At 62.4% G+C, this 27135-nt stretch overlaps 1 protein-coding gene across 5 annotated transcripts in view; it reads left to right on the top strand.

Moving 5' to 3' along the window:
• TSNARE1 (t-SNARE domain containing 1) overlaps positions 1-23290 on the top strand; it is a 91918-nt gene extending 68628 nt beyond the window's left edge. For 2 of the 5 annotated variants that reach the window (XM_059901966.1, XM_059901969.1), the window contains 5 exons: positions 3718-3790; positions 5140-5598; positions 9055-9137; positions 10562-11135; positions 12214-13390. In XM_059901966.1, the coding sequence (XP_059757949.1) occupies positions 3718-3790; positions 5140-5598; positions 9055-9137; positions 10562-11135; positions 12214-13286 (2262 nt within the window). In that variant the 3' untranslated portion in view covers positions 13287-13390. Of the gene's footprint in view, positions 1-3717; positions 3791-5139; positions 5599-9054; positions 9138-10561; positions 11141-12213; positions 13391-13767; positions 14379-23269 lie in introns of those variants that run through there. The other 3 variants (XR_009498508.1, XM_059901967.1, XM_059901970.1) reach the window with 3 other exon arrangements.
• The last annotated feature ends 3845 nt before the right edge of the window (positions 23291-27135 follow it).

The raw sequence follows: 27135 nt of genomic DNA on the forward strand, positions 1-27135 counted from the left end.
TACTAGGAAAGTGCGCGTGGGGCTCCCTGCCCCAGACCCTGCGGGGGGCTGGAGGCTGTGCGCCCACAGGCTCGTCTGGCTGGGAGCTGGGATCCTGGGGTCCCCGTGCTCTGAGCAGCCCCTCGGAGCCAGTCTGGTCCGTTCTCTGCGGCCACACAGGAGGCTGCTGCCCGGGAGGCCAGGCGGGGTCTGTGGCCCCAGGCTCGCCCGCCACCCTCTCCCCGTAGTCTGTCCGGCTCTGCGCGGGGGGCGCACCCTGCTGACCCCCTCACGGTGGCCCGAGGTCGGCGGTCAGCCTGGTGCTGGGGCAGTGTCCCCTGCTCCCATCCTCACTCCCTTGGCCCCCAGGCTGGTGGAGACCCGCTGGAGCAAGGGGGCCCTGGGACACCCTCACTCCCCTTATCCCCCCGACGCGGCTTCCTTCTTTTTTGAGTGGGTCTTTATTCAAAAGGATTGTTCCAGGGAGTGGGGGGCTCTTGAGCGAGGAGAACGCTGTGATGTAAGACGTGCAAACACCTGGGAGTCGGGACAGGCTTCTCGTCTGCAAGGGAGTGCGCCGAGCTGGAGGGGCTGGGCTGGGGCATCTGCGGGGGCCCAGGCCGTGGAGAGGAGCTGGGTTCACACGTGGCCAGCACGCCTCCTGTCCCAACGGATCGCGGGATGAGTGGTTCGGCTCATCTTGTGTGAGGCAGAGAGGGAGTTAGGGGTCCGGGTCCAGCCTCGTCCTGGGCGAGTCAGGTCCGAGTCACGTGGGGAAGGGTCTCCGCAGAAAGCCGTTCCTGGAACACGGAGTGTTGCCAGGAGCCCAGCCTGAGCGTCTCTTCCAAGCGAGCGATTTATTCATCGCTGAACAACTCAGAGGGTCATGGGTCTGAGGGCGAAGCAGGGCCCCAGGACGGTCTGCACAGGACGTGGGGCTGGCGGGGCTCCTCAACGTCAGCAGAGAGGTGGCGACGGTCAGCGGTCGAGGTCTCAGGCATCTTAAAAAGAGGGAGGCTGGAAATGAAGGAGGGTGTCCGTGTCAAAGGTTACGTCGACTCCCCGGAGCCCAGTGAGTGGAGACGTCCCAGGAGGCAGCCATGACGATGAGTTTCCGGAGAATGAGACGCGGGTGCCTGTGGAGCGCCGTCGGGTGGGTCACCCGCGTGAGGCTCTGCCGCCTCGGTGCTGCCGGCCTGTGTGCCCGGTGCTCTGGGTGCATCTCAGCTCACGCCAGCGGACCGGGTCATTGCCGCTCCTGGCCGCCATCCTCGGCCACAGCCCCGACCGTGCTCGGAGGGCTCCTCGCTACAGAAACGTCACGTGGGGAGGAGACAAGGCCCTGGTGGAGACGGCAGTTTGTCGAGCTGGTCGGCAGCCACTGCGCCTGTGTGTTGGCAGCGGTTGGAGACTTGCCTTGGCTGCCGCATCTCCCTGGGGGCCTCTCCCGAAGCCCAGAACATGGGCCGGACTGGGGACCCCGTGTTCCCCCCGGGCTGTCCCGGGTTCTCGGGGTCGGTGCTGCTCCAGACAAGGAACACCCGCGACAGTAGCCGTGTGTCCCGCCGAGGCCGGGCCACGGCGACGCACGGCTGCTCCTGCTCCAGGGGCGGCGGGCTCGCTCCCAGGCCCCCAGGAGGCACCGGGCTCGTGGCCCTGCTCAGCCACCCCCTCCCTGTCCTCTCCTTTGCCGAGGCTCTGTCCCTGTGCCCACGGGAAGGGATCCAGCGCGTGCACGTTAAGTCTGCCGGTGCCAGTGGCTGTGGCACCGGACCTCCCTGGGAGCGAGCCCGCCGCCCCTGGGTGCTGATCAGGTGTCCCGACTGCCGGGGCTGCCCCGCTCCCAGCGGTGACCCAGGGCCGGGGGGCCGGGCGGGCGTGAACGTGGGTGCCGATGTTTCCCAGCTGCGTGTCCCGGGGCAAGTCCCTTAACCTCTGGTGACGATTTCCCTGTCTGTGAAGTGTGGGTACCAGCGGTGCCCTCACGCGGCATGGGAGGCTGTGTGCCCTAGAAAAGCTCCTCTGAGCCCCCGAGTCCAAGTGCACCCACGGTCAGGCTCAGGGCCCCCAGGCCAGCCTTGTGCGAGAGAGGCTCTGTCCACGGCCCACCGGGCAGGCTCAGCGGCCGAAGTCAAGGTTGGTGGTCTGGTGGCCTTGGGATGGGAACCTGGAAGTGTGAAGAGGTGGGTCTGTCTGCCTGAGGCCTGGCTGAGCCCCCGGCTGTTGCGTGTGACCTTGAGGTCTGGACCTTAGGGTGGCGCCTAAGCTTGGCCTCCCCACCAGTGGCCTCAGCCAGGGAGGGCCGTGGGGACGCGGATCCCGGAAATGGGCCCAGGCCAAGGCCACTCGAGGCCCCACGCTCACCACCACCTTCCCAGCCGTGGGCTCCGTCCCAGCAGAGCCGCCGCCTCCGCCGTGTGTGAGCCAGTGGTGGAATTGCAGTCGATAGTACATGTTGGTTTAAGATCAGGCTAATTGCTTCATTTCCCAGAGCGCTCCTGAAAAGGCAATGAGTTTCCTTGTAATATTTTGCAGTGGGGTGAAATGACCCTCGTGGAAGTCAATCCAGGCTCCGCATGAGCTGCAGGGTGGTGGGGGCAGGGGCGGGGTGTGAACTCTCACCCCCCCCGCCCCCCCCCGCTGTCTCACGGGCGTGAAGGAACCTTCCCTCTGGCTCTACCCTGGCCATGCGCCGGGCACTGAGGGAGGAGGAGGTTTGCGTTTGCCCAGTGGTAGGTGGGGGCACCTGGCTCCAAGGTGAATGGCTTTGTGCAGGGTCACCTGGCTGGCCGGTGGAGGAGCCGTCTCCTGCAGGGAGAGGGCTTCAAGTCAGCGGGCATCGGTGCCAACCCCAGCCCTCCCCCTTTCTGTGAGGCCCGGGAGGTCACGCACCTTTCTGAGCCCCACAACCTCCATTGTCAGGTGGGTGCCGTGACCTCCCTTCACAGGTGCTGCCAGTGTGAAGGTGGCCATGTGTGATGTGCCCCTAGCACAGCCCCAGGCCTGTGGTCTGTGAGTGGTGTGGCCACATCCCTCACCAGCATCATTGGTGCTTTTGCTGGGCAAGTGGAGTTAGGATAGAGGTGGGCGGCGTGGAGGATGCAAGAGGCCAGCATGACATGCCGGGTGGGAGGTACCCCAGAGTTTCCTGGTCTCAGTTCTGCTGCTTACCCTGTTCACTAGCTTCACGAAGCTACTCCTTCTTTAGACAGCAGTGGGGCTACCGTCCGTCCAGCCACCCACCCACCCTCCATCGTCCATCCATCCACCATCCATCCATCTACCCACCACCCACCCACGTGTGCTGGCCCGTGCTAGGTGCCGAGTGTACAGAGAAGGAAGAGTGGACCCTCCGTCAAGGAGCCCCCCCGGGAGGGAATGAGGAGTGAGGTGTCTGCAGGACCGACAGGCCTGTGGGAGGTGCAGCCTGTGCCCTCTGCTCCGGACAGCCTCTTCCCTCCTTTAGTCAGGCCTGCAGGACCGTGCTGGGGCCGCAGCCCTGCACTAGACTAGACTGCAGCCTTCCAGACCCTGGGTCCTCTGTACACAGCAAGGGAGCGCACAGCCCTGGGATCCTCAGCATGGGGTCTGGCCTTGGGGTCAGGAGACAGTAATTCAGATCCCAGCAATGTCTCTGACTTGCGGGGTGACCCTGGGCTTGTTTCTGGTCCTTGGCTCTCACTTAGCACTCTTGGTGGCCGTGCCCTTGACCTAATGGCTGCCATCTTGTTTCCACAGAGTGACCTATTGGATGTGAACCAGATCATCAAGGACTTGGCCTCCATGGTGTCAGAGCAAGGAGAGGCCATCGGTGGGTACCCATGCCATCCACCCAGCCACCTGCCCGCTCCCCCAGGCGTGGGCAGACGGCAAGGCCTGGGCAGGTTTGGAGGTCTGGGCTTCTGCCGTATTCCCTCCCCGCCTCCTCAGGTCGCCCCCAGCCCCTCGGGAAGGCCAGGCCTGAGGGGGCTCACGCAACAGGCTGGCCCACCCGTTCTGCTCATGGAAGAGCCCTGGCCTGCCTGCCCGCCCCCCCGCCACCGGGCCTTCCTCCCCAACCAAGGACTCCCCGGGGGAGGACAAGCTGTCCTGGGCGGGGGATGGACTGCAGCGGGTCCCCCCGCGGAGACTGCTGGGGGTGTGGAGCCGGGAGCTGCTTCCCAGGAAACGTGCGTGGTGGGTTACAGGGCTGTGAGGGGGGAGCTGACGTCCCTGCTGGTCCCCAGTCTCCCCCACGTGAGGGCCTCCGCCCACCCAGCCCGGCCTGCCACCCGCTGTGGCCTTGGGGCTTTCCTGCTGCTGCCCTGAGTGCCCGGGTGGCCCGGGCAGCGGGGAGGTCGGGGAGGGGTACTCACAGCCCCTGGCCTGGAAGAGCAAGGCGGCTCGGGGCGCCCAGAGCCACTCGGCCAACAGTCAGCACCCAGCCACGGCCCAGGGCTCGCCCACCCCCGCTCCACCCCGTTCCCCTGCCGAGTCGTTGCCTCACTGGGGTCCCCTGGCTGTGAATAACCTCCCGCCTCTCAGGCCCGGGCGCCGGGGAGGTGCTGAGGCCCACGCACGTCCTGCTCCCCAGCGGGCAGCCCGGCTGCCCTCCTCGGGGTGTGCTGCACCCCCAGGAGCAGAGCGACTGGAGAGGGTCGGGCCGCGCTGCCTCAGGCCCCTCGCTCACCTGCGGAGCCTGGGCTCCTGCAGGACCCTGCTCTGGGCGGGGCCGCCCGTCACCCCAGGACCCCCTCTGTCTCCACGTCCTCCCTCACCCTCGCTCTGGCTGGCCGTCTCGTGGTGGGTGTGCAGGAGGCTTGTACGCTCCAGATGGACACCCAGGTGTCACCCGGATGGTCACTCAGCCCCATCACTGATTGGGAGGGGCTGTCCCCCGGGCGGGGAGGTGGCGAGGACTCACCTGCTGTGACCCTGGTTGGGGCCCGGCAGAGGGGATGGGCACCTGGGCCCAGACGGGACCCCGCTGCGTGCTGCGTGCTGTTATGGGTGTCCCTGCGACGATGGTTGTTGGTCTGGGGCCACTGTCCCCTCTACGGGGGGCGGTGGAGACCCGGGGCCACGAGCCGGGGTCGGGGGCTCTGCTCTCCACGGCCCGTCCCATCTGCCGCCAGGCGCCCGTCGGCCTCCGCCCGCCCTGAGCCTCCGGTGCCTTTCCAGGGTCCAGCAGCGACAAGGCCACGTGCCGGCGCAGCTCCAGCCCCGAGCCGGCCGTGGTGGCCCCGCTGCCCAGGCCGGGCTGTGCGCCCCTGCGGCCGGGCTCCCACTCACGCACCAAGACGCGGAAGCCCAACTTCAGCCCGCAGGAGACCGAGGTGCTGGTGCAGAGGGTGACGCGCCACTACCCGCTGCTGTTCGGGGCCCTGCGGGGCCCACCCGCCCGGAAGCACCGCGTGTGGAGCGCGATCCTGCAGGCGGTGAACGCGCTGGGCTACTGCCGCCGGGACCTGGGCGACGTCAAGCACAAGTGGCGGGACCTGCGAGGGGCGGTGCGCAGGAAGCTGGCCGAGCGCCCCCGGGCCCCCGGGCCCGTCCTCACGCCCGTCGAGCGCATGGTGGCTGAGACCTTCGCGGCCCCGGGCCCCGCTGGCGAGGGCCAGGCCGCCGAGGCCCTGCCGAGTAAGTGGACCCTCAACAGCCTGCACGGAGCTTCGAGCAAGAACCGCGGGGAGAGCTGAGGCCCCTCTGCGTCTAGATGGGGAGGCCGAGGCTCCAGGCCCGTCCTGGGCGTGAAGGAGCTGAGGCTCAGGGCCAGGTCCGTCTGGGGTCGCCCCGCATGACAGGGCCTCCGCAGGGCCTCAGAGACCTCGGGGAGCCCAGGTCCCCGTGAATCGCTCGGGTGCTCGTGGGAGGCCGGCGCTGTTTCCTCCATCACTGGCCCGGCTCAGCTCACCTCCCTGCCCCTGCTGTGCCCTGTCGCGGGCGTGGGGCAGGCAGTGGGGGTGACCTCACCCCCCGACGCCCTCTTGTGCTCTCAGAGTGGGGGCCCTTCTCCCTGGGTCACTCAGCCCCCAGAACAGGCCAGGGCAGTGTCTGGGGCTCGCAGCCTCCCAGGGCCTGCTGACCCCTCGGAGCCCAGGGCCCACTGCCAGGGCCACCTTTGCAGAAGGTTCTGAGCCTGGTGAGGAAGACGGGTGCTTGGCTGGGCCTTCCCGGCCGCCTCCAGCACCCCCTCCTCGCACTCCTTCTCCTCCTCCTCCTCAAGACGCCTCTGAATGTCCGCCAGGAGCGCCCTTCGCCAGGGGTACATCTGTCTGTGCATGATGGCTCCACCCACAGCTCGAAGCTGAGCCCCACCGGACCCTTCCCTCACCCCTTCCTGGGGAGCTGCTGGAAGGACTTTGGAGACGATGCCAGAAACAGGACCAGCTCCCTCCTGAGGGCTGCAGAGTGGACGGCAGGATTCAGCCTCATGGGGACAAGCAGGGGCCACAGACACCCCCAGCAGAGGCCCCAGCAGACCTTCTAGTGGGGGGTCTGTGCCGAGCAGGGCTGGGCGGATCAGAGATGCACGCAGACCCGGGACACGGCCGTGCCCTGGGCTGGACCAGGTCGTGGGCCTGGACGATGGGGCGGGGCCTAGTTCGGGAGGCCACCTGCTCCCCTACAGGCAGAGCCAGACCTGGTTTTGGGGTGCTGCAGGGTGGGCACACTCTAAGGGCCGAGGGGGGCTGGCAGCAGGTGGCACGGGTGTGGCCCTGCGTGTTCAGACCCGTCCCGCGAGTTCCCAGCCCCGGATCGAGGCAGCAGCTTGGTGGCTGTGTTTCTCCTGGTGGCCCCTGTGTGTGGCGCTCGGCATACTCCTGGGTCACGAGGCCCAGCCTGGCCCAGACGTCCCTGCCCGCCCTGGTGCGCCAGCGCCCCCTCTCCCGGACCCCGCGGCTCCCAGGCTCTCCTCCGTCGGGACAGTCCGCTGACGGTGAGCTCCTCTTGGGGTTGGCTGGGCACAGTGCTGACTCAGAGAGGTTTGTGGAATGAGTGAGGGAGGGGTAGGGGCAGGACACCCCCTCCCCCCTCCGGTGGGCTGAGACCAAGCAGGGGAGTGGCTGCCACGACTGGTTCGGGGGTGGCTCGCGGCCCAGCCCCACCGGCTCCTGCCTCTGGGTCGGTTCTGGCCTGGGGCTTGGGCAAGGGTCTGGCTGCAGGGTTGAGGACGGCTGGTTGGCAGAGTGCAGGGCCCCCCCGGCGTGCCTGCAGCTCTGTCCGAGTTTGGGGGAGTGGTGCTGAGGGGCTCCTCTTTGGTCCCGGGGGGCCTGGCCCAGAGTCTGGGTGCCCCGGAGACCCCCAGAGCGGAGGCCTCCAGGGCAGCTCCCGCCGAGCACCCCCCGCGGGGACTGGGGGTGAGCCCGGGGGCCTGTGGCCCTGCAGGGCTGCCCCCGGCCAGCCCGGGGTCTTCAAGACATGCGAAGGCCGTGGCCAGGGTCGAGGAGGCACCGGAGCCGCAGGCCCCGTGGTGGGCGTTGCCCGCCTGCCTGGCAGCCCCCAGGGCTCAGGAGGAGGGAGCTGGCCGCAAACCCGGGGTCTGCGTGTACGATGTCCCAGGGTAGGGCTGCGTCTGATCTGGGGGGCACTGAGCAGACCACGATCCAGCCCTCCAGGCTGTGACCCCAGTGCCCAGCTGGCCCGGACACCGCTGTCTTCCGGCACACGGGGCAGCCGTTCTCACCTCTCTGCCACCTCCCTCCCTGTCGGGCGTGGCTGGGCCACTGGCGAGAGGGTCTGGGGCACGAGGTGGCTCCTATTCACCTCAGTCCTAAGTCGGTGGCGGTGAGGGAGGCGGGGGCCTTCGTGGGCGCCTCCTGGTCCTGCCTCGCTGGCAGCTGTGAAGGGACAAATCAGCCTTCTGTGAGTCCTTCCTTCCCTGCTGCTCTTCCAGACTGGCTGGAGACAGTGACCTCGGTGTGACGGGGCGAGGACGCCTCTGCTCTTCTGGGGGGGCCGGCCCTGCGCATGTGAGAGAAGCAGGGGTGCCCCCATACTCTCCTGATGGGGCTCCCCATGGAGGGGCCGGACTCAGACTTCAGGGAGGGAACCCCAGGCAGGGAAGACGCCCCCTGCTCAACCCGGGGCCCAGGGGACTTGGTGCCTGGGCGGCACCTGCGTTTATGGGAATGGTCCCTGCCTCGGCCTGGATGGTGCCCAGGTGCGCAGCTCTCCAGGGAGATATATGCGTTTAGCCGCTTCTGCCTCTGGAGTTCTCACCAAAACGCATGAATTTGGAAGCTTGTCCTCTTTTCCTGGAAGAATTTACTTGATGCGTGTTTGCGTCTGGTCCCTGCTGAGGGCCGTGCCCATGGCCGCGGCCACTCCCTGATCGTCTGGGCGGGCCTTCCCTTTGGGAGGAGAGAAAACAGCATAGAGAATCGCCCTGGTCCTCAGCTGGGCGCAAACCCGGGTCCTGCTGGGGTCACGCACCGCGGTCCGAACTCACCCCTGCCCTGCGTGCCCCCAGCTGGGCAGTGCGTCAACAGCAGGGCAAGGATGGCTTTGGCACCTGTTTTATGTGATGCTGCCTTTTTACCAAGGGCGTCGCTGAGGGGAGTCTCCTGCTGTCCAAGGGCGGCCCCTGGGCCTCGTCCCGGCGGCTCAGGTGTGCTGTGGGGCTGGCATCTCGGGGGCTGCGTGGACGCACCCAGCCGGCCCCTGCCCGAAGTCCTGGTCCCCGCTCAGCCCCTCACCGTTGTCAGAACCGGCCGGTCAGTGCACTTGCTGATGTCCAGGGCCGAGTGCGGAGCGGGGTGTTCCCAGGCCCAGCCTCGCCGTCTTCACGGCGACTCTGTGAGCGTGCAGAGTCACTGCAGAGCCGGGCCTCACCCTCTCCTGAGCGGGCTGCCGCGGCTCCAAGGGACAGGCACCCCCAGGCTCTCTGTCCTGGCAGCTCAGGCCGGCCAGCGCCCACGCCAGGGGGGTGACCGGTGCCCCATCGCCGCAGCCTCTCTTCTCTGGAGGCTGGACTCCCCGCTTGTGCCTCTGAGGGATCACCGGGGGGCAGATGCCGTCCACGCCCCATCCCCACGGCCCTGGGTGACCTCGGGGTCTCCACTCTGTAATTGCTTCTGTTGTCTTGATTTGCAGATAGTATTGAAGCCGGCCTTGAGGCTGCGTCCTCGCACGCAGAGGCGGCCAGTGAGCTCCTGGCTGGAGCCAGCCGGCACCAAGTAAGTCAGTGTGAGGGGACAGCCCGCCGCCCCTCCGACCCCTGCCCGCGCCTGGGAGGGGCAGGCCCGCAGGGTCTTCTCTGCGCCCAGGCGGGCTGCTGTGGGGGAGGGGAGAGGAAGGGGTTGCGGGCCGCGTGCCCAGGGTGGGAGGTCCCGCCTCCCCCTAGTCTGCACCACCCCCTCCCTCAACCCCGCCGCCGAGAGCGCGGTCGGGGCTTCTGCCCACCGCTCGGCAGTGAAGTGAGAGGGCAGGGGTGAGGGGCGGCCAGGAGCAGCGCCCGCCAGCTGGGTCTCGCTGCCGTGGGTGCCGACGTGGCTGTGTCTCCCTGTGTCCAGGGTGCGCAGCACCCCAGCTGCCCCTGCAGGAAGCTCTGCGGCTTCTCCCTCACTCTCAGAAGGGCAGGATGGGTCTGTCGTGTCTGCTGCCTTCCTGGAGGGCGCGGGCCGTGGAGAGGGCCGCCTGGCCTTCCGGCCGCTGGGCCGGCTGTGTCCGTGTCTGCCCCTGGCCTGGCCCCCGGCTGGAGCTGGTGGGGCCCTCTCTGCTTGGGACGAGTTGGCCGGCTCACAGAGAGTGAGGACAAATATCTGACCCTTCTTTGCTTGAGATGGGCTTAGGGCAGCCTTGGGGACCAATGCCGTGCTGACCTGCAGCCGCCGCGTGAGCCCCTGACTGGGCCAGGCAGGCTCGGACCTGGGCCCTCCGCTTGCTCCGCATCACTCGCTGGCCCCCCGCTCCGTGCCGCGCCCCGACTCGCAGAGGTGGAGCCCACAGAGCGCATCTCTCCTGGAGCGTGCGTCCTGGGGGAGGGCGGGGTGGACAGTCCAGTCCAGTGACGCGAGGGCCCTGGGCCAGCCGAGGCAGGGGGGGCTTCCTGGGGGAGCGCCGAGCGGGAGTTGTCCTGGCAGAGGGGACAGAGGCCAAGGGAGGGGCTGCCCAGGCGAGCTCGGGGCGCCACAGGCCGGGGTGCTGATGCTGCGTGGGGGCCCTGCCGGCGGGAGCAGGGAGGGGGCCGGGGAGAGATGATGGACGACGTCCTGTTCCCTGGGGGCTTTGGGAAGTCAGGGCTGTGCTGGGCAAGGGACTCCGGTTGCCTTAGCGGGGAGGAGAGGGCACAGGGTGATGGTCTGGACCAGGCAGGGGTGTGGACGGGGCAAAGAGCGGGAAAGGGCGGCCCCCTCCTAGCAGCTGCGCTCCCTTCCCAGGCTTCCCCTCCCTCAGGGAGCCCAGTGGGCAGAGCACACGCGGGCCTGGAGGCCACTGGACTCCACGAGAGCGCGTCGTGGGGTGGAGGCTGGCCCCACTGCTGGCCTCCCCTTTTCTCTGTCAGTGGCCACTGGACTCCTAAGTCAGGGCGACAAGCGTAGGCCACACGTGACAGCTGGTGAACACCACACCAAGGGGGGGAAACGGCATGTGTCTGCAGGACGGGGCGGAGGCAGGGCTGGAGATCGTATCTGCTGGTGCCAGCTCGGGACTCTCTGCCCCAGCCACGGGCCCCGACCTTCCAGCACGCCGAGGGCGGCCAGACCTGCACCCGGACCTCTCCACCTGGCTGGGTCCTTCCAGGGCCTCCCAGAATAGAAGGTACAGGCTGCAACTGACGAGCAAGGCGGACTTGTCGGGCGCCCAGGGCCCGGCCTCTCCAACGGGAGCCCTCCGAGTGGGCCAGTGCCTGCCGAGGGCCCTCACCCCCAGGAAGCCTCCTCTCGAGAGGGAAGCAGCACGCCGGCAGGGTGGCTCCCCCCGTGAGCCTCCGGGCTCAGAAGGGTCAGCAAGTGCCTGGACCGCAGATGCCTGGACCCCAGAAGGAGGATGTGACAGTGAGGAGGAGGAGGAGGAAAAGGAAGAACAGGAGGAGGCCGGGCAGCCACCTGCGCCCACGGACACATCAGGCTCAGAACCCCTACCTGGTGCCCGGGAGCTCGTGGGCCCAGTCCTCGGGGGTGATGCCGTCATCGCCCCTTTTCCATCGCAAAGCAGGACCACCTGTGCCATAGGTGAGGTGAGAGGGGCTCAGATCCAGGAGGTACAGCCCGAAGTTGCCACCCCGTAGTAATTCCTCCTGCCCTTGCCCACTGCCACGCAGCATGTCGGCAGGAGTCGGCAAGGCAGGACACCACAACCTGGGGCTCAGGCCCAGGGGTTTTCCCTGGGACCTTGGTTGACTCACCCTCCACACCCAGCCAATTGGAAGGTTAGCCTTCAGCTGGGCCTTTCATTTGCAGACTAGGGATTTGAGACCCAAAGGAGAGAAGGGTTTCCCCAAGGTCACACAGCTGTCAAGAGGAAGAGCTGATTTGGGAGCCCAGTTTGTAGGATTCCAAGTCTTGGCTTTTCCTGCTACCCTGGGGTAGCTCTGCCTTTATATACAGCTGCTCATCTTTATGGGATGTCTGCTTGGTGGATGGATGGATGGACAGACAGATGGATGGGTGGATGGATGGACAGACAGATGGATGGGTAGATGGATGGACTGAAGGATTGGAAGGGTGTATACACAAGTGGGTGGATGGATAGAGGTGTGGGTGGATGGATAGATGGATCAAGGATGGATAGTTGATGGATGGATGATGGATGGATGGTTTGAGGATGGATGGCTGAGAGATGAACAAATGGATGGATGGATGGATGGATGTAAGGAAGAAGGATGAAAGGAAGGAAGGAGGTGGGCAGATGGAGGGACGGATGGAGGCTTGATGAACAAACAGATGGGCAGATAGATGAGGGGATGGATGAGTGGGTGGATATGTGTAGGTAGACAGTTGGACAGACAGGAGGGTGGGTAGATTAATGGCCAGCTTGGGTGGGTGGGCGGATGGACAGACAGATGGCAGCATGTGGTGGTGGCACCTTGGCTTTGGAGCTGCCAGGTTGAAGTTCTACCTCGGCGTTACTGGAGGACGTCTTTTGCCCCCTGAGTCTTGGTGTCCTAGTGAGGGTGCTGCTGCCCGCTGCAGAGGGGCCCCGCGAGACCGAAGTAGCCGCGTGGGCAGCGGGCCTCGTGCAGGTGGCGCTCCCCGGCACCGCCCCGGTCCTGGCCGGCGAAGGCTCACGTTTCCTGTCTCCCTCTGCCAGCCGACGAGGACGAGGCCCCCGGCTGCCTGTGGCTACCCCTGCGGACGCTGGATGGGCCGAGCCTGCCTGAAGCCGACCCCCTGGACCCCCGAGGAGCCTTCCCCGCGTCCACCTGCTCACCCTCCCCGCCCGCCTCCCCGGCCTCGGCACCCCCCGCGGCCACATTCCCCGGGGCCTCCCGGCCCTCGCCGCCCTCCGCGGCGGCACCCCAGCCCTCCGGGAAGCCCGCAGGGGCTGAGGCCTCGGACCTGGAACGGCGGCTGCTGGACTCAGAGCGGCAGCAGGGCGCCCTGCTCGGCGCCTGGTCCCAGCAGCAGAGTGCGCTGATGGCGCAGCAGAACCTGCTGCTGCAGCGTCTGGCCGAGCAGAGCCAGCGGCTGGCCGACGGCGTCGAGGCCCTCAACCGGACCCTGGAGAGGCTGGTGGAGGCCCTCCCGACCCGGGGCGCCTCGCCCGCAGTCCCGGATGGCTCCCCTGGGGGGCGGAACGGCCTGCAGGCCAGCTGGAGGCTCCCAGGGCAGCCCCCAGGGCAGGCACACAGGCCAGGAGGGCTTCTCAGGGATGATCCTGAAGGTGGAGGAGGAGATCTAGGGTCTGGACCCCGTGGGCCGCGTGCAGAGCAGGGACTCCGGTCCTGCCCCTCTGAGGGGCAGAGGCGGGGCCTCGATGGAGCCAGAGAGGACGCAGGACTTCCGCCTGTGGTTGCCCCTTCCGTCCTGCCATTGTCCGTGGGCCTCAGTGACGCGAAAGGAGGGCCGGCTGGGGTCTACTCAGGGATGACGCCGGTGGGCGGACCGAGCCCGCTCCGCTCCCATCCCGCGCTCCGACCGTCGGGGCGCGTGCTGTGGAGTGCAGGACGGGGCGCCTCTCGGCGGGCAGTGGGTGAGTGGAGCTGCGGGAAGGAGCACGCGGGGCGCGGCGCCCCCAAACCACTGCCTCGGGTGTGGGCCCTGGAGCGTGGCTCCGCTGGGCACCCAGGAAACCCCCGGCGTGTGCCCTGGAGTGACTCCCGGAAGCCCCCGTGCTCCGTGGGCGCACCGACTGAGGGGGGCTGGGACCCTGCATCCTCCTGATGCTGCCCCGAGGGAACCACGCCCCGTGGGCCTGCGGGTATTTCTCTCAATTTTATGTCTGTGGTGTGGGGTATATATATGTATGTGCGCATATGTTCGTTGGTACTGGATGGGGTGGGATGCCGTTTTATACCTGTCGACTTTTCTTAGAAAAATATTTTTCTTATATAAGCATAAAATAACAACAAAAAAAGCCAGTGATGATAATGAGGGTGACGCTGACAGGAAGTGAGATGGAGCCCGTCTGTCTGCGCGTGCGCTCTGCCTCTGCCCTTGCCTGGCAGGCAGCCCTGATCCCCCCGGGTGTCAGATCCGCCTCACCTGTGACTCCTGGCCCTGTGGGGTCCCTCGGGGCTGGCCCCAGCTCCCGGCCCCGCCAGGCAGGGCACACGGGCCTCAGCGCACAGTTCGGGTGGCTGTTGGGGTCCTCGTGGCCCTGGAGCTGTGCCACCTCCAGCTTCCCCTTTGCCTCCTTCTCCAGACTCGTGGTGAAAGCCTTTTCCGGAAGCGAGAGGCTGAGGTCCTGGCATGAACTGGACAGCGTGCTGGTCCCGGGGCTCCGAGGCAGCCTGGCACTGAGGGGCGCAGAGACCAGGGTGGAACAAACACAGCGGGGGGGACTTTTCCTGGTTTCGCTGTTTACCGTGGAGCCGGCAGCATGTCAGCAACTCTTGTCCACAAAAGAAAGCCCGAGCTCCTTAGCTGCCCATCCAGCCCTCTGCAGTGTGGCCAGCGCCCTTCCAGCCTTCCTCTTCCCCTGCGGTCCGGAGGACACCGTGTGTTCTCCACGGCGGCCTTTCCTTCAGCCCTACAAAGCCGGAGTGCATTTCAGTGCCATGTCTGGCGTCTTCCTAGAGCTTCATTCCAGGTGAAAGGCATGGACCCTGCTTGTCCATTAAGATGCCCACTGCAGTGGACACACACCTCTCTAGGCAATGAACACTGCTCTCCAAGGTTACCCACTAACCCTGGTCAGCACCTACTCAGATCCCAACCTAGCCCTGACCCGGGTCCCACGCGGAGCCCTGACCCTGGTCCCACGCTGAGCCCTGACCCTGGTCCCACGCTGAGCCCTGACCATGGTCCCATGCTGAGACCTGACCCTGGTCACACGCTGAGCCCTGACCCTGGTCCCACGCTGAGCCCTGACCCTGGTCCCACGCTGAGCCCTGACCCTGGTCCCACGCTGAGCCCTGACCCTGGTCCCGTGCTGAGCCCTGACCCTGGTCCCGTGCTGAACTCTGACCCTGGTCCCGTGCTGAACTCTGACTCTGGCCAGTCCCGTAACCCCTACTGGACACCTGCTCTGGGCCCTGCACTGAGTGCTGAGGACACAGCAGCCCAGGCTGAGCAGAGGTCTGGCCGCCTCCACAGGCCCGGTATGCTCTTTGCCCGCTGAGGGCCAGGCAGGGCATGGCGGGGATGGGGTGCCTGCCTGTCGGGCCATCGGTCTGGGGGTGCACGAGGGAGCCTGGGTGGCAGGCAGGGGGACAGGGGCCCTGCCTGGCCTCGAGGGCAGGGGTGTTCATGCGGGAAGGGGAGCCGAGGATCTGGGGTGGGAGTGGCCTGAAGGTCCGTTAAGAAGGAGGCTGGGTCTTGGTTTAGACGGGAGCTGGTCAGAAGCAGAGCGTTGAGGGAGGCGCGTGTGAGGTGAGGCAGCGGGGAGACATCTGACCCCTCTGGGGGGCTTCCAGCACCTCGTGTGCTTTCTGCCCAGACTCTGGGCCGGGCGACCAGGCAGATGGCGGGCCCGGACAGGGACATGCGGGAGAGGAGGGCCACCGGGAGGGCGGGGAGGGCGGGTGGCGTTGCTGTCCTGTGCGGGGCCCGGGGGCCAGGGGGGCTGTGGCAGCCCAGGGTCGGGGGCCGTGTGCCTGAGGAGGGCGGGGCCCACAGGCCGGGGCTCTGAGGACCCCGTGTGGGAGCCCCGGGGACAGGGCGGCAGGGAGAGGAGGAGACCCCGTGGAGGCTGGGTGACAGGTGCCCGGGGGCGTTTAAGGAGAGGGGGAGGGGCAGCAGCGTCCTGTGCACAGAACAGCCCGGAGGTGTGAAGACCGAAGGGCCCTGACTCGGGGCGTCTAGAAGGCGTCAGGCACCACGGCAGACCATGTTTCTGTGGCTTGCTCTGGTTGATTGCAAGACCTCTGTGTTCCAGAGAGACAGGCTGGAGGGCGGCTGGGACAGCTTTCATCAGAGCCTGAAGAGACCCCAGGTCACCATGGCAAATCTGAGGCCGGGTGGCCTTGGGGGCGCAGGGGTGATGGCCGGGGTCATGGAGAGAGCTGGGGGCCGTTTGGAGCCCGGTTTCCGGATTCCCAGTTCATGCCCTGTCCGTTCGTCGCGCTGCTTTACCAAGTGCATGAGCCCGTCCATGTGACCCCAAGTGAGCAAGGCCAGGTCCCCGGCCCCGGGGAGCCGCAGGCAAGGAGGGAGTTGGGCAGATCCCTCTTGGTACACTGCGGGTTAGGCAGCCCACGCGGCTCCCCTGCTAGGAGACAGCTTCACGTGGAAAAAACCATGACTGTAAATGCTTTGCTGGCTTGCAGGGGGAAGCAAAATAACCAGGCTTGTCCCCTCACCGCCAGCCCCTCGCCACCGCAGTCAAAAGCGCTGGACGGGAGGCAGCTGAGATCCTGGCAGACGGTCCTTTCAGGGAGAGTGCCGTAGGCCTTGGGGGACCCTCAGAAGAAGAAGAGCCACGTGAGCCCGCAGGCAGAGGTCACTTAGTCTGCCGTGGGCAGCCACGGGTGCAGAGGAGGAGGGAGGGCCAGCGGCTGCAGAAACAACAAGGCCACGGCTTTAGGCCCGATAAAGGCTAAACTATGTCCCCCTAAAGTTCACATGTTGAAGTCCTCACCCCAGGACCTGAGCAGGTGACTGTGTTTGGAGTTGGGGCCTTCAGAGGTGATTGAGGTAAGGTGAGGTCTCTGGGGTGACCTCGGATTCAACGTGACTCGTGTCCTTATAAGAAGAAGAGATCAGGACACAGATGCGCACAGAGGGATGGCCGCGTGAGGACACGGGAGGGGAGGGCTGTCCACACGCCAGGGAGGGAGGCCTCAGGAGGAGAAGGCCTGCGCACGCCGTGGCGTCTGACTTTCGGCCTCCAGGACGGGGACGGGGTGCATTTCTGTTGTTTGAACCACCGAGTCTGTGTTACTTGTTAGGGCAGCCACTGCCGACTCGTGCAGACCCCCAAGGAATTAATCAGATGCCTAACATAAGATAGTGTCTAAGAAATATTTTAAAAAGAAGATGAAATCACAAAGATGAGTAATCATAAGAGATGATCAAAAGTGACCCAATGAGTCTGGAAAAGGTCAGTGATGACTTTTAGAACAAAGAAGTCGGCGGGGGACCGGGCAACACATTTGGTCCCGGATGACGTGAGAGGAGCAACCTGGGAGGCTTAGCTGGGGAAGTGACAGTGTGCCAGGGAGAGCTAAGGAAGCGGAAAGGGTGACGGGTGAAGGGGTGCGGAGGGTATACCAGCAATTCAGCACAGGTCTGGGCGGGGTCCCAGGAGAAGAGAATTGAATGAGGAAAGGCAGTGCGTGAGGAGGCCCCACCCGACCGCCCACCATCCCGCAGACACAGGAGGCACCTGACACCTGGCAGCTCCACGCCTCCCAGAAACCGCGGCCCCAGAGCGGGAAGGAGGCTCGGGAGGAGGGGCGGAATGACAGCCCCGCTCCCAGCTCAGTCACAGCAGCAACCGTGGAGGCTGGGGACGGTGGAGTGATACCCACCAAGGCCGAGAGAAGGGACTGTCAGCCTGGAATCGCGCCGCCCTCAAAACCATCTCTGGAGAGCAAAGACAAGTGAAAACTTGAGGGTTTACTGCCAACAGACTTTCACCAAAGGAGCTTCTGAAGGATGGACTCGAGGATGGAGAATAATCCTCGAAGGAAGGTCTGTGACAAGGAAAGTGAACCAAGGAGCTGGTAAATGTGGGGCAGATCCAACAAAGGACTGTGTGAGATAATAACATCATTTCATATTAAACAGTGATTTTTGACTGTAATGTCTTATTTGTGCAGTTAAGTTTTTAGAAAGGACAGAACAACAATGGGACAATGATAGTGATTAAATTATTCTGAGCCCATTTTCAGAGAAACTAAATATTAATTTTGGTGTCTGTTAACTATACATGGTAAAAACTCAAGGATTCCTTCATTGAAATTAAAGACTTAGACTCTTCAAACGACCCTGTTAGGATAAAAAGGCCAACTACTTACGGGGAGATAATGTTTGTAGATCACATAGCTGACAGAGGGCTTGTATCCTGAATATATAAAGAGCTCTCTAAATCCAACAATAAGAAAAAATATACTTGAATTAGAAAATGGGCAGAAGATTTGAGCAGACCCTTCACCAAAGAAGATATATGGATAGAAAATAAGCATCTGAAAAGATGTTCAGCATCACTAGCCATTAGAGAAATGCAAATTAAAATCATAATGAGATACCACCGCACGCCTGGTAGAATGGCTAAAATAAGAGATACAACGATACAGAGAAAGTGGACCATTCATACACTGCTGGCAGGAATGCAAAATGATACAGCTACTCTGGAAAACACTGTGGTAGTTTCTTAAAAAGTTAAACATTCATTTACCATACTTCCCAACAATTGCACTCCTGTGCATTTATCCTAGAGAAATAAAAAGTCATGTTTACACAAAAACCTGTACACAGATATTCACAGCATCTTTATCTGTAACAACCCCAAATAGGAAATAACCCAGATGCCTTCTGTGGGTAAATGGTTAAACTGTGGTGCATCCACGCCAAGAAATACTACTCAGCAATAAAGATGGATGAAAAGGTGGAGGGTTCTGAGGGCATTTTGCTGAGTGGAGGAGCCTGTCTTGTAGAGCCCATGCTGGGTGATTCCGTGGGTCTGACATCCTCTAAGGGACGAGATTGTGGAGATAGAAACGGGGCCGGGAGGTGCGCTGGGTGGGTGCAACTCTAGGACAGCACGAGGGCCCCCGAGGTATTGGAGCAGCTCTGTATCCGGTCACCACAGCGGTACAAGGATCTTCATGTGCGATAGCGTCTCACAGACCTACACACACAAGACAACAGTGGAAAATACAATAAAATTGAAGGCAGCAGTAACCTCTGGAAGAGTATTGTAGGAGTCTATAACTTCCACACCAGGAAGAAAGGAGTAAGAATGCAAGTAAGCAGACAAAAGTCTACTGAATAAAAAAGGGGGGAAAAAAAGAGCAACTAAAATAATACAGAAGAAAAAGAAATTGGACAAATAGAAAACCTGAGGCAAGCTTTTGAAATCTTGTCCAGTAAACAAATGTGGACAGATTAGAAGAGCCTATTAAATGTCAAGGATCATCAGACTGTAGGAAAAAAATATCTCTTTGCCGTTTAGAAGTGATCCAGTAAAACATAAGGACCAGAAGGTGAGACTGAAACTATAAAGAAAAACACACCGGTCAGAGTCAGGGAGGGTGTGAGTGGTAAGGTCAGCTTTGGACAAAATGGACGTGAAGACAAATATGTACATGGATACTATCAGAATTAATCATACAAGTAAATAAACAGGATAGCACAAATTACTGCATGATCGGTTCATCCCCTCAGGAAGATGAAGAATCTTACATTTCTATACACCTAATAAAAGAGCTCTAAATAGATAAATAAAGCCAGAACTTTCCACCTGCAGAGGGACTCCATCAGGAGAGTAGAAGTTGTCAACATGGTCACAGAGACTAGGAATTAGTGAAGATAGTGCAGGTTTCAGTAATAATCAGCACTTGACTTACTGGACCCTCAAACAGCAGATAACAGTCTTCTCCAGGACGCCTGGGACGGCTACAGATTTTGACCATGACTTAGGTCATAGAGCAAGTGTCAACAAACTTCAAAGAATCAGTAATGGGTAAAACACTGCAATTATTAGAAAATGCAATTAGGAAAATGCACAAAAATAAAGAAAAAGTTCCTTGTATGTTGGGAAATATTTAAAACAGTCCTAACTAACTGGGAGGTCGATGAAGAAATCATTAATAGATATGTAAAAAAGACATAATTGAATAATGATGAAAATACTACATATCAAAATCTGTGGGGTACTTCAAAGGAAATTAATAGCCTTAAATACTTACACAACAAAAGAAGAAAGGCTGAAAATTAATGAATTAAGATATTTAAAAGACATCAAGAGTAAAAGGACTACAGAATGAACCCTGAGAAATTAGAAGGAAGAAGATTATAGAGACTAAGCAGAATTTATTAAGTTATAATAGCATCTGCAGGAAGCCAAGAGCTGGTTCTTTGGAAGGATGGTGAAAATAGACAAACCACTAGTAAGATTGATCCAGCACTGAAAGAGCAGAAATTCCAAAGTAATAAGAGAATTCTATGAATGGTCTTATGCCAACAAATTTGGAAACTTAGGGAAAAAATGGACAGATTCCTAGAAAAGTACAATTTGCCAACATTGACTCAAGAATAAATAGATCAGTGGTTCTGTAGCCATTAAAGAAACAGAATGCGTCGGAAAGACTTTCTCCCATGGAAACACTAAGCCCGATTGGTCTTTTACGTACGTTCTACCCAACTTTCAGGGCAGAGATCCAGTCTTGTACAAACCTCCCCGGAGAACGGAAAAAGGGGAAATTCCTAAATACATAACTCGAGGTCAAATCAAAGATGACATACGTACGGGAAAGGATCATCGTGGGCCTGTCTGTCTCATGGACACAGACCTGGTCATCCTATCACAACACAAGCGGACCGTGCTGAGTCCCGTGGCCTGCCTTTTGGAGCTGGTAGTTTAGCAGGAAGCCTGGACAAACCACCGGCTTTGGGGGAAGTAATGCCCCCACCCTCCATGGAGCTGCCTCAAGGACGAGGGTGAGGGATGATGCTGAACTTTGAACGCCCGCCCTGAGGCCTTGCGTGGGGAGCTGTGCAACTGTCCTCCGGCAGCAGCAGCAGAGAAAAGCAGTGAACGCCCCGCGGGTGCCAGGGACAAGGTCGGCCTCCTTTCTTCCTGCGTCCTTTCCACATCCTAACTGCTCCCCAGTGTAGGTCTTTACTCAGACGTGTGCTTATCAGAGAGGCTTCCCTTGCTGCCTCTCACCCTCCCAGCCCCACACGTGCCAACACCCCCTGTAAGTCCTTGTCTTCCTGGGCAGGTGACCTCCACAAGGCCGGGCTCTGGCTGCGCCCGGCCCCCGCGACAGTGCTCAGCGTGCAGTCCGTGCTCTGTCGACGCACTGCATGTTCCGCGCACCGCCCGTACCTGTGCAGAGGCACCCGGAAGGCAGGGCCGGGGCATGGTCCCCTGGGCAGGGGAGATTAGGAGGTGCAGAAAGAAGGAAGGTCTCCAGTGGGCCAGGCCCGGGGTCAGATGGTGCCTTGCGGAGCTTGGGCTTCTGAGCTAATCCAAGTCCAGCCAGGGGCAGGACTCGCGAAGAGCCCAGCTGGTGGCCTGGCCCAGGCCCCGAGCCTCCAGGGAGGATGAGGAGGGACTCTCTGGCCAGAGCCCTTCATCCTGTTCCCAGTGACAGGATGTTGTAATCTGAGAGCCCGAGGGGCCTCGTCCAGGCTGGGACCTGCTGCCCTGGCCAGGCTGAGGGCCACGCTGGGCAGCCTGTGGGGGAGGGGAGGCTGCCTTTTAATTTGGAGCCGAGCAGGGTAAATAAGCAGCAATTGGATTTGCCGAGGCCTGAGTCCCTGGGTGCAGAGAACAGCGGAGAATCTTATTTTCGTGATCAGATTGTTATAAATTCTCCCCACCGTCTGCTGGGAAATGTAAATGTGAATTGGGTTCCAGGCGCTGGGAGGGACAGCTGGTGGGGCCGCGGGGGGCGGGGAGGGGGACCCCCTGTGCACCCAGGCCTCGGGCTGGGCCCCAAGCCGTGCCCCTTCCCGCCCACCGCGGCTCTGTGCGCTCCACAGCCCTGCTCTGAGTGATCGCCCGCAGAAAAGTAACCCCAGGCGAAGATTTAGGTCAATCTGCTGGTGACTGGACTCACCATGCCTGGGTAGACGGGCAGAGGTCACGGGCACAGGGCAGAGGGACTGGGGGGGCCCTGCACCCCGCTCTGTGCTCCACCTGCCCCAGTGTCCTTGGCGACTCGCAGCAGCTTCAGGTCAGGTGGGCGCTGCCTTGGCCCAGCTTCAGTGTGACTCTGCGGGTGCCCCCACTCCTCTAAGCGGCGGACGTGGGCCGACCTGCCTGCTGTCTGGCCGGCCTGGGGACCGGACCTGGTGGAGCCTGCGGAGCCCGGAGGCAGGAGGGAGGTGGCGCAGGTCCTGGGGCTGTGGTCCGGCTGCCCTGGGCCCAGGGTGAGCGACTACAGCCTGCGGACCTCTGGCAGCAAGGCTGGGCAGGAAAGCCCCTCCCAGCAGAGACCCTCTCACCCTTTCTGGATCGGCGAAGAAGCCTCTGCTCAGGGGAGATGGGCCTGCCCCTTGGGAGTGAGTGCAGGGCCGTCCCGTGTTCTTCCTGCTGTGCTGAGCACACGAATGGCGCTCCCTGTGGGTGCGGGGGTCTAGCCTGGCACACATTCCTGTTCTGGAGACAAGGGTCAGGGGTGTCCTTGAGGCCCAGGAGAAACTGCCAGAGAGATGGCTAAAGAAATGCCAGCCCCGTGGGCCAGAGGAGGACAGAGGATAAATCAACACGGCCCAGATGGATGCGGAAAGGCCTCCAAAGGAGGCGGGGACTGGCTCTGAGGGGCAGTCTTAAAGCTCGTAGTGCCTGCCCCCCGAGGGGGGCCTCTGAGCCCCTGAGGTGAGAAGAGTCTCACCCCCTGCACAGATGAGACCTGTGAGGCCAGATGGTGAAGACTTGCCCTAGACTCAGGGACACGCAGCCACCACCGCTCACAGCATGCGGGGGACACAGGCATGGGCAGGCCCTGGTTGGGGGGCGGTGCGTGTGTGTGCGCGTGTGCATGCACGTGTGCACCTGCACGTGTGTGTACGTGATGGGTGTGCGCGCGCACGTGCTCAGGTGTGTTGCAGTGCCGTGCACGAAGTTTACGTGTGTGCGCACGTGTGTCGTGTGTGCCTGTGCGCAGGCATGTGTTCTCCTTGCTTACCATCCAGGCAGTGTCCGCAGCATGAAGGTGGGAGGCGTCCGCTTCCTAGATGGGGCATCGGGTGGGCAGAAGGGCTTCTCCGGGAGGCCGCTGGTCTGTGGGAGGCCGGTGAGGGAGCCGGGCACGGGGCAGGCCTCCAGCCCCTGAGCTGCCCACCCCTCCACGGGAGGGGCGCCTGGCCGCAGCTCACATCACCTGGCCGCTGATCAGACGGGCCCCTCTCCTGGGCGGGTCCGCAGAGAGCCCAGGCCCCGCCCACAGTACCCCTGAACACCCACCTGGGGGGCGAGCTTCCTCCCGGTCTGCCCGTCCCAGACTGAGCTGCGGAGCACCGTGCCAGCAGGGGAGCTGCCTGGCCTTCCCGAGCCTGGACACAGGGCAGGCAGACGGGAGGGGCGGGCCGGGGGTCCCGCGGGGAGACGGTGGCCTGGAGGAGGGGAGGAGACTCCTGAGGCAACGCCTGGCGTCCGGCCCAGGCCTGGTGGTCAGACTGACCGGGCCGGCTGTCCAGGGTGCCGGGGCTCACAGAGAGCTCCCGCGCGTGCCAGGTGGCCCGCTTCAGCGTCTGCCTTGCAGGACCCGTGCTCCCGCCTGCCCCCGCCCTGCCCTGCTCCGCAGGCTTCAGCTGGGAGGGCCGTGGGAGCTCCTGGCTACTCCAGAGGAAGGAGGTTCTCAGGCTGAGGTCACCTCTGAGTGGGGGCTGGGCTGGGAGTGGGGAATCGACTGCTCCAGAGAGGTGACGAGGGGACACCACCCCACCGCGGGGTGACTGGGGGATGGCTGTGTGCGTGGGAAGGTCCCTTTCAAGGCAGAAACAATGCAGTGTTGAAGTGGTAGGGAATCTGGGCTCATTTTCAGCAGCTGTATGCAAATTGCATGCAAATGAACCTCTCTTCCTTCCAGTACCAGTGAGTGGCCCAGAGAAACAGTGATCTGGAGGACCAGAGTGAGCCCAGCATCTTGTCCGATTCACAGCAAGAATCCCCTTCTTCGGAAGCTGTGCTGAGTAGGGGCAGCCGCTGCTGTTTATTTAACAGATGAGGACGGTCCCTGGAGCCACGCAGACTGGGTTCTAATCCCAGCCCTGCAGTGACTGCCTGTGGGTGACTTCGAGCACGTTGCTGAATCTCTCTGCTCCTCGTTTCCCTTTTCTGTAAAATACAGACAGTAGTGCCTCAGAGGGTTGCATGGGAAGCACTTAGCACAGTGACTTGTTCTGATGATGGTGTGGTGGTGGTGATGGTGGTGGCAGTGGTGGTGGTGGTGATGCTGATGCTGATGGTAGTTGTGGGGGAGGGGATGATGGTGGTGGTGATGCTGATGGTGATGCTGGTGGTGATGCTGATGCTGATGGTAGTTGTGGGGGAGGGGATGATGGTGGTGGTGATGCTGGTGGTGATGGTGGTGGTGGTGGTGATGGTGATGGTGGTTGTGATGGTTGTGGTGATGATGGTAATGGTGTTGATGGTGGTGGTGGTGGTGATGGTGGTGGTTGTGATGGTGGTGGTGGTGGTGATGGTGGTGGTTGTGATGGTTGTGATGATGGTAATGGTGTTGATGGTGGTGGTGGTGATGGTGGTGGTGATGGTGGTGGTGGTGGTGGTGGTGGTGATGCTGGTGGTGATGGTGGTGGTGGTGGTGATGCTGATGGTGATGGTAATGGTGGTGGTGGTGGTGATGGTGGTGGTTGTGATGGTTGTGGTGATGATGGTAATGGTGTTGATGGTGGTGGTGGTGGTGATGGTGGTGGTTGTGGTGATGGTGGTGGTGGTGGTGATGGTGGTGGTTGTGATGGTTGTGATGATGGTAATGGTGTTGATGGTGATTGTGGTGGTGATGGTGGTGGTGGTGGTGGTGATGGTGGTGGTGTTGGTGGTTGTGGTGATGATGGTGGTGATGGTGGTGGTGGTGATGGTGATGGTGATGGTGGTGGTGTTGGTGGTTGTGGTGATGATGATGGTGATGATGGTGGTGATGGTGGTGGTGGTGATGGTGATGGTGGTGGTGTTGGTGGTAGTGGTGGTGATGATGGTGGTGACGGTGGTGATGGTGGTGGTGGTGATGGTGATGGTGGTGGTGTTGGTGGTAGTGGTGGTGATGATGGTGGTGACGGTGGTGGTGGTGGTGGTGGCAGTGGTGGTGGTGGTGAATCCTGCTGTGGTGGTGACTATGGTGATAGGAGCGAGTCCTCCACAGCAGGCATGGTACAAGGCCCTGGGAGAATGGAGAAGAAAAGTGATCTCTGTCTTTGCGATGCCCATATCTTCTTCAGAGCCCTCCCCAAGGTGGGGCTCATGTTCTAACTTGCGTCTGTGCCCTCCAGCCCCTGCAGGCCTCTGTACCTAAGAGCTCCACTCTCCACACTCCTCCCACTGTCACCTCTGCTGTCGGTGCTGACAGCGTGCCTGCCTTACGGCAGCTGTGACTTGACCTATGGACCTTCCTTAGAGCCCCTGCTGTGTCAGGAGGGCGGTGCAGGCAGGTGGGGGCAGGGAGCACAGGGAGGACGACACGTGGTCCTGGCTCTTGGGGGACCACTGTTCTCCTGTGGCCTCGCGGCACCACCCTTCCCCCACCCCCCCCGCAGGACACACTCTGTGCTCCATTCAGACTGCAGCCCCGCAGGGCCCCGCACCGTCCTCTGTGCAGCAGAGCCCCCAGCCCACTGTCTTCATTATGCCTTGGGGCCCTCCAGCCTCCCCCGCCCCTCCTCCAGCCTCCAGCTCCCCAGGTGGGCATGTCTGCCACTCTCGTCACGCTGGCTGTTGGCACAGGGCCGAGCGTAGGGTGTGTCCAGGACCTGCCGGAGGGCCTGCTGGGCCTGCTGGGAGCTTCCCACCAGGCGTGCAGTTGGTGGGGGGCGTGGGGCGTGGGGCTACAGCACCCGAGGAGCCCCAGAGCGTGGCCGGTCCCTGTCCTGCTCTCAAGACAAACAGCCCACTGTTGCCCATTTTGTGGACGTGGGACTGAAACTCAAGAAAGACCAGCACTTGCCCCAAATCGTGCAGCTGGTGAGGGGCGGAGCCAGCGTTCAAATCCAGTCTCTGATGCCCAGGCTTTCCCGCGCACCTCGGAATTTTGGACAGAGCCAGGAAGTCGGGAGCAGGCAGGTGTTGTACTGGCAGCGGGAGGAGCCGGAGGAGGAGGATGGCCAGAGAGAGGCAGGGTGCAGCGGTCCCATGGGACAGCTCCCACCCCCACCGGCTGTGCACAGACGGGGATTCTGCGCTCTCTGCAAGCTCGGGGAAGATTTGGTGTGTCTGTCGCCTCGAGCTGGTGGAGGTGGTCTGGAGAGGGGCGGTGTGTGGGCGGTGGGAGGGGGAGGCTGGGGCGAGGGGGTGGCCTCCGTGCCAGGACTCGGAACACATGGGGCGCCGGGGAAGCCAGCTGCAGCCCCTAGGCTTGGAACCCAGCGGAATCCAGTTGGCTGGGCCCTGCCTTCTGCAAACAGATATAGATTTGGTTTCATTGAGAACCTCAGCGCTGCCAGGCCCACAGGCCCGGGCCCACGGCTCTCGTGCGCTTGCCGCCAAGAAAGAAGGGGAAAGGGAGACAGAACTGTGTAGCCCTTTTGCAATGAGAAGCCAGGAGTGTTTGCGTGAGATCGATTTCTGTTTCTGGAAGAGGCTCAGCTCTTAGCCCAGCCCCGCCACCCCGGTCCAGCCTCGGGTCTGAGGGGTGGGTGGGCAGCTGCAGTGGGGTGGCCTGAGACCCCCATCTCCCCCGCCCCCTGTCCTGTCACCAGCCTTGTTGTTCGTGTCGCTGCTGCCATTCCTGCAATGTCGCATGAGCGCGGTCACACCCAGCAGTGGCTGGGCAGGCACCCTGGTTGTCCGGCTTCCAAGCCTGTCCTGCCACTGAGTCCATTCCCCCCGAGTCAGCACCGCCTGCCCCGTCCAGTCTCCCTAAAATGCCACCTGCCCTGGGAGGGGCTGTGTCTGGCCTGGGCTCCTCATCTGTGTGAGGGATCAGATTGTGTCCTCCAGGATGGGAGGCGCAGGGCAGGACGGAGGGGGCTTGTGCCCCAGCTCTGCGAGTCCAACCTCACTCAGCCGAGCCGCACACCTGTCCTACGCAGGGGACAGGGCAGGGGGCAGCATGCCCATTGTACAGATGAAACAACCGAGGTGCGGGGAGGTTGGGGGGCCCCCAGTTCAAGGAGGAGCCAGGATGGGGACTCGGTGCTGAGGCCACCCCTGGGCGGCCTGCATGTGGGGGTGATGGTGGCAGTGATCGCAGTAGGTAACAAGGGTGCCTGCAGGGCTGTCTGGTCCTGACGAGCTCCCAGCCGGGGAAGGAGCGGAGCTTGGAAATGCCCCAGCCTGAGTACTGGCTGCGTTAGTTACTTGCTGTGCGACTTTGACGAAACTGCGTATTATCTCTGAGCCATCCTTTTCTTGTCTGGAAATATCCTTTGCCCGGGGTTGGGGGTTAGGTGAAACCGTGCAGGTAACTAACTGCCTGTTAGGAGCCCCACCTGCGCAGGTGGCCCTTCTTGCACTGAGCACTGTCACCGCCGGCACCACCTCAAAGTTCAGAGCTGGGCAGGGTTCCAGCCCCAATCTGGATGCAAGGAGAAGAGGCCCAGAGAGGCTCAGAGACGTGGCCTGGGTCACACAGCTGGTCGGGGGCACAGCCTGGAGGAAAACCCCAGTGCCCGGGTCCTGGCCATCCTCCTCCACCTGCGGCCGATGCATTATTAATTGGCCCTCCCAGGAAGACATGCAGAGTGTCTGTTTACCTCTTGACAGCAGAGAGGGGGAAACAAC

Source organism: Balaenoptera ricei, chromosome 17 (genome assembly GCF_028023285.1).
Source record: "Balaenoptera ricei isolate mBalRic1 chromosome 17, mBalRic1.hap2, whole genome shotgun sequence".
Lineage (NCBI taxonomy): Eukaryota > Metazoa > Chordata > Mammalia > Artiodactyla > Balaenopteridae > Balaenoptera > Balaenoptera ricei.